Source organism: Cariama cristata, unplaced genomic scaffold, assembly GCF_000690535.1.
Source record: "Cariama cristata isolate BGI_N322 unplaced genomic scaffold, ASM69053v1 scaffold10307, whole genome shotgun sequence".
NCBI lineage: Eukaryota > Metazoa > Chordata > Aves > Cariamiformes > Cariamidae > Cariama > Cariama cristata.
Window position 1 is genome coordinate 1 of NW_009626091.1, and position 10,553 is coordinate 10,553.

At 44.9% G+C, this 10,553-nt stretch overlaps 1 protein-coding gene across 1 annotated transcript; it reads left to right on the plus strand.

Annotated features, from left to right (window-relative positions):
• The first annotated feature begins 385 nt into the window (after positions 1-385).
• Positions 386-10,270, plus strand: PGM3 (phosphoglucomutase 3). Its single transcript, XM_009703879.1, has 12 exons — positions 386-589; positions 1,200-1,384; positions 1,909-1,976; positions 2,321-2,454; positions 2,611-2,806; positions 5,265-5,422; positions 6,443-6,526; positions 7,305-7,403; positions 7,727-7,843; positions 8,505-8,627; positions 9,454-9,627; positions 10,184-10,270. The coding sequence occupies exons 1-12, from the start codon at positions 386-388 to the stop codon at positions 10,268-10,270; spliced, it is 1,629 nt and encodes a 542-aa protein (XP_009702181.1).
• Positions 10,271-10,553: the final 283 nt, after the last annotated feature.

Genomic DNA, 10,553 nt, shown 5'->3' on the forward strand with positions numbered 1-10,553 from the left:
AACTCAAAAGTTAATGTATGGAGTCCTGGCCGAGTGCGCTGGGTGGCTAATGTTACAGGGAGAAGCGGCCAGCCCTTTGCGATAACTTTGTTAGGATCCCTGGATCCAGCCGATTGAGAGTAGTGGCTCTCCCCGCCTAAATCACGTCATCCCTTCGTGATCTGGTGAATCTGGTCGAGCGCTGGTATTCTAGTGCTGTACTGGGAATGTAGAGCATTTCCTTCGTGGATTGCTCTGGTGGTGGTCCCCCACGCAGTTCCACCAAGGGATTTGATATGAACGGTTTAAGATACCTGTGGGCTTCAAAGTTAAAGTGCAAAATGTGAAACTGATTGTAATGACTTGACTTCTCTCACTGGTGTCTGTGCTACTTGCTTCTCTAGAAATGGATTCTGAAGTCCTTAAAAAATACTCAGCGTTACATCCTAAACCTGCTGGACTTACTCTTCAGTATGGCACCGCTGGATTTCGCGCCAAGGCCGAACAGCTTGATCACGTCATGTTCCGCATGGGCTTGCTGGCAGTTCTCAGGTCCAAAGCCGTGGTATCTACTATTGGCATCATGGTCACAGCATCTCACAATCCTGAAGTAAGAACATTTTTTTCTTTAAAAAGAAGGTAGATGTGATCAGTCTGGTGGAATCAAAGCTCTTCATGGAACCGAGAGACCAGATCCTGAAGGCACTTGGACCTGCTTAAAGCATGTGCTTAGCCTGCTCCCTGTAAAGATGATCTCCTGCATGTTTGAAGTTACTTTCCCCTGTACACACAAGTGTCATTTTCTGTCATGTGGAAATGCTGTAATGCAGGAAATTTGTAACATTGGCAAGCTAGGAGTACCCTTGAGAAGAGATGAACCTTTGAGCAAAATCTGCAAGTTTAAAAAATGAAGAGTTGCAGCAATTAGAAATCAGACATTTAGACTTCTGCTGCTGTGGAGCTCCCCTTATGTCATTTTAATGTCAAGTGAATTTCATACCAAAATTATAAGGGGGAAAAAGTCAGTTACTTAGTATGCTGGTGACATTATTTTTTGGGGCTTGTTGGAGGTTTAAATAAACAGCTCGGCTATTACTTCCCAGCACTGCTCCACGTTTAAAGAAGCAATGTGATTGAAACATGTGTCACCTGTCTTCAAAGAGATTTTATTCAGTTTCCCACTTCTAGGCTTACTGTCTTTTGTTCTTTTTTCTTCTAAGGAAGATAATGGCGTAAAGCTGGTTGATCCTCTTGGAGAAATGCTGCACCCTTCCTGGGAAGAGTATGCCACGCAACTAGCAAATGCAGAGGAGAGAGAATTGCAGGAAGTAATAACTGAGATCTGCCAAAAAGCAGCAGTGAACCAGCACAAAGATGCTTCAGTTTTTATTGGTAGAGACACCAGGTAATTACAGAATGCTGAAGGTGTCTGCTGCTTTTGTGGAAATGCCAATGTTTTTTTCATGGGTGCTTTTGCATGTTTAGCCCTCTGCAGCCAGATTATGCTTTTTTTTTTTTTTTAATGCCTAGTATGCTACCTGTTAATTTATGATTATAGCAATAAACAAAAGTTTTCCAATGCTGTTCCCGTATTAGCTTCCCTGATAGTTATGAGAGCTTCCTAGCGCTGTTTCTGAGCAGGATGCTTTATTGTGGGTTTGATTTTGGGTTTGGTTTTTTTTTTTTTGGTGGGTACTGTGTGACATCCACATGCGTTCAGCAGTTTACCTGTCTTTGCAGTTCTCTGGGGTGGTGGCTTTCAAACTTCCTTATTGGGAGGTGCCTACAATAGAAAAGTGTGGCTTTCTTCATTTTGGATCTAAGTCTACTGGCAGGAAGTTTGTAGTCTTCTTCCACATGCGCTTCCTTCCCAAGTCCATCCATAAATGTCTTCTGCAAAGGTTATCAGTTGTATTTGCTATTTTCCAGGCCAAGCAGCGAGAAACTTTTGCAGTCAGTAATAGATGGTATCTTCGTTCTAGGTGGTCAGTACCATGGTATGTTAAACTTTCGTGATTCTAGTCTGATTTCAAGTTTTTATGTAAACGTGACTCTCTTATGTAGACTTAAAGCAGTAGCCCAGACACCATTTCCATTTTTGCATGGATCTTCGTTTTAAATGATCTTCTTTTAGGGTAGTTGTATGGCTTTAATGCAAGGATCGGAAGGGTGTTTCATCTTTTCATAACAGAACTTGAAAAATTTCATATGGGTTTCCTGCACTGCATTTGTCTGTTTATTGTAGAATAGCCAATACTGGGCAACTTTTGAGAAGGGATTAATTTCTGAATTATTCTGAAGTATTCTATTTCTGAATATTGTGCCTTTTATCTTATGCTAGATTATGGTCTGGTGACAACACCACAGCTACATTACATGGTCTGCTGTCAAAACACCCAAGGGCAGTATGGGAAAGCAACGCTGGAAGGTTATTACGAAAAACTATCCAAAGCTTTTATGGAACTGATAAAAGAGGTGAATACTGGGTGTTGTCTTCTTCATGCAAATGTACGAAATGAGTATCTCCTGTTCGTTAGCCTGTTCATGTCTGAAGTTTTGAATTCAACATGCCTCTAGGTGTGGTTTCACTAGGGTATGAGTTCACTTTGCCCCTTCTTCCCTTGTGCTAAGTCTCCCAGCTTTGGAGAGAGTCAGAGGCACCTGAAGATTGACTGTGCCAATGGAATAGGAGCCCTGAAACTGTCAGAAATGGAGCCCTACTTCCGAAAGGAGGTGCTAATCCACCTGTGTAATGATGGAACCAAGGAGAAACTCAATCACTTGTGTGGTGCAGATTTTGTGAAAGTTCACCAGAAACCCCCTAGAGGTACGTAGTCAGTAATTTTATATCTTTTTAACTCCTCTCTGGATCTGAAAGCGCAGGGTCTAGCAATGGTGTACGATCTTCACATAAGCTGAGCTCCCGGGTTCTTACGACGTGATGGCATGAATGGTTCTGCTTGTGCAATGGAAAGAGAGAATTGTATGGCTGGGTTTGGCACATCCCTAGTTGATGTTAGTCTAAGTTGTTTGGAGGAGTACAGTGTGTCTCTGGCTGAAACATGTTTGACAATCTGGTCTGAATGTTAAACTAGTAGAGTCCAAAGATCAGTCAGGACTGGCTTACTGTTATTTGTTTTACTTCCCTTTGTGTTATCAAGAAACATTTACGTTGTGGGCTGGGGTTGCAGATGCTTTTCCAGGTTCCTGGGGAAGGGCTGGGATAATTCACAGCTTGGTGCCAGCAGTCTGACTGATTGACATAAACCAGTGAGGAAACGATTTCAACCAATTTCCTACAAAGTGCGTAGAAGCACTGGGGGAGCAGGCTGGTTTGGATATTAAAGTATTTGAGGCTGAACTGGGTTCTCCATTTGACAACTGCACCTCACTGCAGCTGCTAGCCAAATCTGAACACCGAGGTACGATGTCGTTTCCGCCTTGCCATGCTGCTTGCGTGCTGGAGAGGTGTAGAAAGGGGAGAGCACAGCAGTAGTCCCTGCCGGGGATGGATGCTTGTGTGTGACATGTGGATCCCGGCTTTAAGTGGGACTGAGAGGAGACTCCTTGGTCATTTCTGTGCAGGGATGCGCTCTGAAAAGAAAATGTACTTTCCTAATCATTCACTGAAATAAACGATGGGATTTTTCTGAAGTGATAAGCAGTCCCAGCTTCCTGTTTAAAGTCATAGGGAGTCTCAACCTGTTAAATCTTGCAGTTGCCATTACCTCATGCTTTAGCTTGAGGATCTCAGTGGCAGTGGGATGTCCTCTATCGCTGGAGGCACGCAGGAGAAGAAACAGGCAAGTTTTGGGGTGTAGTTTCCTGTGCTCTGAAGGATGAGGTGTTGGCAACGTGGGCCAGTTTTCCCGTCGCTTGTGTACTAAAATTTTTTTTCCCAAGACGGGGTCACAGGATGCAGCGTGTCCTTCGAGGTGTTGGCAACGTGGGCCAGTTTTCCTGTTGCTTGTGTACTAAAATTTTTTTTTCCGAGACGGGGTCACAGGATGCAGCGTGTCCTTTGGAGCTCCCTGCTGAGCTCCTGACACTGAAACCAGCCCAGGGATTGGCCCGCTGCGGGTTCTGAGGCATGGACTCTGAGGTTAACGTGATTGACATCCTAAAGAAAAGCAAGGTGTACCTTCATAACAGAGCAGTTCGTTGTCCTGTGGTATTGCTGTGTCAGGTGTTGACTGCTTCCTAGCTATTTCTCCATTGGCATTAAGCCTGGAAAATTTTTGAGGCAGGTACTCCTTATGCATTCTATATATTATTTTATAAACTGAATATCAAGCAAACTAAAAGTGAGGTGTTTTTTTGCCAGCAGATCCACGTGTGTGTTTTTTGTACAGCTTTGAGAAATCTTGCTGATGGTTGCTTTGGAGTGGGGTTGTTTTTCCAATGGTAGGATTTCTGTGCCACCTCCTGTTGTAATTGCACTTCAGTGATGGCTTTGCTGGCGTGGGGCTGCACGCTTGCCTTGCACTAGGAAAGCGTGTCCTCTGTGTGAAAGGAAGCAAAGGGCAGGTACAGGTCTGCCAAGTGGGAACGGAATAAAATTAAACAGACCTGGAATATTTCCTGAAGAAAAGCATTTTTGACACAAGGGAAAAGTAGTTCATTCCCATGGTTCTCGGAGGGTGAAGGACATAGCAGCGTTATACCAAGAGTAGGCAGTGGACCTGCCCCGTGCCGGGAAATGCAGGTGATGTGGCCCTGGAGCCCTCCTCAGCCTGAGCGTGGTTTGCCCCCGCACCCAGGGGTGCGCAGCGTGCCACGGCCCCGCACAGGGCTCTGTGAACACCGACCCACGCTGCTGCACAGCGGGGGAAAGCGATTCGCCTCGGTGGGTGGGTGATGCGTGCGACTCGGCGTGCTCTGTGAGGATGGAGTGGGTGTGCTGCTGCTGCTGCAAGGTCCTTAACCTTGTGCCATAACTGACCTTCAGCAATTGTGTCCAAAATGTGAGATGGGACTACACGCCGTAGTTCTGAGACTGATCTTCATACACATCTGGGGAGAAGCTTTGGCATAATGCATGTTTAGAGAAGTTGCATTTTTTGTATTAGTATTTACATTTTTGATCTGATTATGCACTTTTCAGTGGCCATTTGATACAGCTTCCCTGTTGCAAGTCCATTAGTAGAAGCAATGGCTGTTGCAGAGCATTAGTTTTGTGCGTGAGCAGGGAGCTAATTTCTGAATGAGATCCACACTGGGACTAATTTAAATATTTTGTATCTTTTTCTCTCTCTAACTTGCGTTTGTAACTCTGTGTGCTCTAGGGCTAGACATGAAGCCCAATGAGAGATGCTGCTCATTTGATGGCGACGCAGATAGAATTGTTTATTACTATAAGGACACAACTGGCCATTTTCACCTAATCGATGGAGATAAAATAGCAACTTTAATTAGTATCTTCCTTAAAGAACTTCTTGCCAAGGTAACTCTAACATATGAAATGAATGCTGACACTTTAATTTGTAAAGTGTAATATAGTCTAAGAAAGCTGTGGTAGTTTGTACATATGCGGTCTCTCTATATCTACCTAAAGTGAAGCTGGTTTAAAAAGAGATCAATCCTGTACCTCACTGGTATGTCCAAAATGTTGTTTTTACAAGGGTGTGACTTCCACACTCTAAATAGGAATCTGAGCACTGGTGTTTTAACCTGGAACCTTTTCTTAGTGGGAGAGAACTTTTCCAGTTTCAGTGTACAAAGGATTGATATTCCCTTCTCTTTATTTTGGTATCTTTCATTAATTTTTCATCAATTTTGAGTGCAGTCCTTCCCTCAGCATTTCTCTGAAGCTTTAAGAAGGCTGGGCATTCCATTTGCATGAGAACTTGGTTGTGGCAGGCAGGGGGTTTGTATGTCATCATTCCAAACCCACTATCTGTATCTGCTGTGTAGCATCCTCTCCCCACAGGGGATTGAGAGAAAAAACTTTTATTTTTTCAGTAGTCCTTTTAGACATGGTGTCAATGATACGAAACTAGACAAGGTATCCTGGTTTTGTTTCTTAGAGACCGGCTCATTTCTTACGCTGTGGCAGAGAAGCTGGCCAGTGAGAAGAGCTTGTGGTTGCCACTCGCCTTTGCTTGCTTTGCGCTGGAAGCTTTGACTTCACTGCGTGTATATATGGGCTTATGCAATGCCGTGTGTCTGGCCAGCACACTGGGCTTGCTGGGTCAGAAAAAGGGGTTTGGAAAGCCTAAGGTTGGAGAGCTGCTTCAAGCCGGCCACGAAAAAATGTGATATACAGAGACCTGAACAGAACTCACGTTGTCTTAAACATACAGCAGTTCTCTGTGAGCTGGTGGCTTCCTCTCGTGCCCAGGAGTTTTAAATGTCTGTAGGAGAATGTATGCTTAATAATTCTGATTATCCTTCCATTTATCCTATGCGTCTGGCCGTGTGCCTGTCGGGCAGTAAAGCACTTTTTTCTTCTTGTTTTGCTCAGGTGGGACAGCCCTTAAAGATGGCAGTGGTACAAACAGCATATGCCAATGGGAGTTCGACACGCTACCTTGAGGAGACACTGAAGGTATTCTGTCTTTTTTCCTGGTAGTTTTCTGCAAATGTTTACTGAAAATTTGTTTATTTTTGAAATAAATGCTGCTGTAATATAATTGCTAGGGAAACTGAAACTAGGCTAAAATAATTGACTCTTTGAAACCTGCAGGAGCAACTAAATTCTTGGTGGTAAAAGAGATGCAAGAGAGCAGAGCTGAAAAAAACGTTCTAGTCAGCTTTTACTAGTTGTAAAAAAGTTTAGCAAAAGCTAAATGAAAGCCCTTGTCATGCCTGGAACAAGTTGTGGCCTTTATGGCTTTGCAACAAAGTGAGTCGGTAAAGGCTCCTTGATACGTTGACACTGGTTGTTTCATTTTCTGCAACAGGCTGCATCTTGTTCACTGCGGGGATTGAGCTAAGGTATTATTTCAGTTGGGACAGAAATCTGGCATGTTCCCTGAAACCATGAAATGAATTGGGTTTTTCTTGGTTTCGGGTTTTGGTTTTTCTTGGTTTTTTTGGGTTTTGGGTTATGTGGTTGGTTTGTGTTTTTGGTTTTGGGTTTGTTTTTTTTTTTTTTTCAAAATCAGCCTTTATTTCCACTTGAATAAATGAAATCTTCTTTGTAATTGGATCTGCAGAAATAGTGGGTAACTTTAGCTCTGAGGAGGCAGTAGTTGTGAAACACAGGTTAGTTTGTAACAGTCTGCCCGGGTTGGTGCTCAGTTCCTGGCACTTCACCTGCAGTCCCCCCCCCGCTGAGGAGTCTATACCATTGTTTACATTCTGTGCATATCCCTGGGCTGCAGGTACCTGTGCACTGTGTCAAAACAGGAGTGAAACACTTGCATCACAAGGCTCAGGAGTTTGATGTTGGTGTTTATTTTGAGGCAAACGGACATGGTACTGTAAGTATGAGCATGTAATCAGGCACTAGGTACACAATTTCAGTTGGTTAAGCGGGTGAAGGTGGTCTTTTCACTCTCTGCTTGCACTTAGAAACAAGACTTTTCTCTCTGTGTTTGAGAACAGACTTGTTTCCCTCTTTTGTCTTTATCATAGCATTGCCACCAACTCCTCTATGTTTTATGTGGGGATGGGAATTCATGGTAGCAAACATTAATGATGGTTATTTGGGCTTAAATGGTAAAAGTTTTTTTTCCTCATTGCTGCACCTATCCTAGCTCGTGATGTGGGCTCATCTTGACAAGCTCTCACCTTTTTATTCTAGGTGTTATTTAGTAAAGCTGCTGAAACTAAAATAAGACAACTGGCAAAAGAGGAGAAAGATGATGAAAAAAGAGAAGCAGCGAAGGTGCTTGAAAACATGATTGACCTGATTAATCAGGTAAAAACTGGGAGAATCGCATCACTGTGGTGACAGTCACGGTGCTAACGCAGTTTGTGAGTGCCTGTTGGGCTCCTGCCAGGGCCTGCTGGAGCAGGAAGCGGGGTGCCATGATTGAAGGGGCCAAGAAGAAAAGCGCAGGAGCAGTCATCTTTAGAAATATGCAATACTTCCTCAGGAGTGGATGCAGAATGATTTTGTCTGGTGCAGTTTTCTGGCTTCAGGACCCAAAGAGGGAGTGGGATAGTGTGGGAACCGAGTGATAGGATGTAACTTGTTCATGATACAACAGCAAGTGATCTTGCATCTGATGCTTTTCACTCACTTTGTGGTACAGGAGGGTGAGGGTGTTCAGTGCCCACGCAGCCCTGGGCCTCCCTGCCTTAGCACAGACGTTTCTCACTTGGGTTAGTGCCAGCTCATACTTCCCAGCCCAGAACAAAGGTGAGGCGCCAGCCCTCCTTAGGCGGGGAGGGCAGCGTGGTAAGGAGGAAAAAACAAAACGCCACCACCCCCCAACCAACCCCCCAACCAACCTCAGCCACCCAGACGGAGCTGTCAGCCTGGCTGCATTTTTCACTCTCTTCAGCTGGGAGCGTACTGATCAAACCAGGCCTTTTCGGTGCCTGCTCCAGGGTTCCTTCCCTTCCTGTGTTAACAGACAGTCGGTGATGCTGTCTCGGACATGTTGGTTATTGAAGCAATCCTGGCTCTGAAAGGTCTGACTGTGCAACAGTGGGACGGCCTCTACACCGACCTGCCGAATCGGCTGCTCAAAAAAAAGGTACCCCCGGCCCCGCCCGGGCTGAGGTCGCGGCAGCCTCTTGGGGCCCTGCCGGAGCATCTCCTGCCTGCATGTCTTTAGGTAAGCTTTGATTTAAAGCTGAAACAGACCATTAAAGGGCAGAAGTAGGTTAGCAGGCCAACACACAACGCAGAGGAGCCACCAGAATTTCACTTGGACTAAAACAAAAAAGTGACTTATACAAATGATGAAATAATAGCCAACTACAGTTAAATGAAAAACCTGACCAAAACTGATCAAATTTTAACTCAGAAATTCTTTCTTTAGTTTCCAATTAGAAAAATACAATTTTTCTAAGGCCCTTGCCTGCTGGGCAGCTGGATTTTTCTTGCTCTGCCACTTTGTAATAACTTGAATATCCAAGCTCTTCCTTCTTTAGCTTCTCCGCTGTTCAGAGAAAGAGCTTGAGCAGAGCAGGCTCCCACGCGGTATCATCCTGTTTGTTAGACACAGCGAGGGAGCGCTGGGCTGTAGCTTAACCGGAGAAGAGAGTTTAAGCTTTCTGATCGACTGGGAGAAGCTGCAGCTTCAGTTGAGAGGCTGACCAAGGAGGCAGGTGCAGAACTTACCCTTTTTCCAAACCAAGCAGCCGAGTCCTGTCAGGACTTGGTTAAGCTGTGCTGAGCAGTAGCTGCACAGGGAGCGCAAAGGGTTTGAGGTAAGCAGGGAACTCCCACACTGAGCTCTTCTTCAGGCAGCGCAACACATCACAACCTGAAGTTCTGACTGAGCCCTCACCTTGCTCGTTCTTCTCACATCAGACAGCTCCAGCACACAAATAAACGGGCTGTTTCTGATGCTGCAGGTTGCAGACAGGCGAGTTATTGACACAATGGATGCAGAAAGGCGTGCGGTTACACCGCCAGGACTACAGGAGAAAATTGATGAGCTTGTAAAGAAGTACAAATTGTCACGAGCGTTTGTCCGTCCATCAGGCACCGAAGATGTCGTGAGAATATACGCTGAAGCAGACACACAGGTCAGAGCTTAAACAACTTGTATGGGACGTGAAGTTGTGTTAAACAATCTTCTGCTTAGCAGTGGGTGATGGAGGCAGAAGTATGTTTACATACTCATCATTTAATCACGCAACAGGTGCTAAATTTGGGGAAAAGTCTCTTTGGATCTTTTTTTATTTATACAAGTGATCTTTAATGTTCTTATCACTTCTAAAGGCAGATTTGACACTAGACAATTTTGAAAAGAGAATCAGCCTTCTCAGAACTCAGGGTTCAGAAGAAAGTTACCAAAGCAGCCCCTAACTGTGTGATTTCATCCGGGGCAAAAAAAAAAAATAAATAAACTTTGGCTGCTGTTAAGAATTAGTCCACATGTGAACCTAAAGTCGACAGCAAAAGCAGTGGCCCTGCTCTTCCCCCTTCACCTGCTCCTGCCAGCATGAGCACAGTGGCATGTGGTACCTCGGGACAACAGGGGACACGGCCTTTGCACAAAAAACTTGCCTTGATATCACGTGTCTGCTCTAACCTCCTCCTGCTGACACCAAGGTAACTAACTTGTAAAATACTCCACAGGAGAACGCGGATGCCCTCGCCCACGAAGTGAGCCTGGCCGTTTACCACCTCGCTGGGGGCAAAGGAGCACCACCCCAGCCTGTGTAAGGAGTGACACAACTGCAGCTGTTCGAGTCTGTAACTTGACTTATTTTTTACTACTACTTTCTTTGCCATTTGCTAGCGTGGACAGAGCCAATCCTTCCTGAAAGTAGCAAGGATTACTCGGAGCATTATTCCACTTACTCTTTACCTCTGTTAGCAACTTACCTCTTAGTAAGACACTCTTGCTGCTGAATGTTTCCCCTGCTCAAGTGTTTGTCTCACTTCTGAAGCTGAAGTGACTCTGAGGTGACTCCCTTCATGACAGGCAGGGGCCGGGTGATGCCCA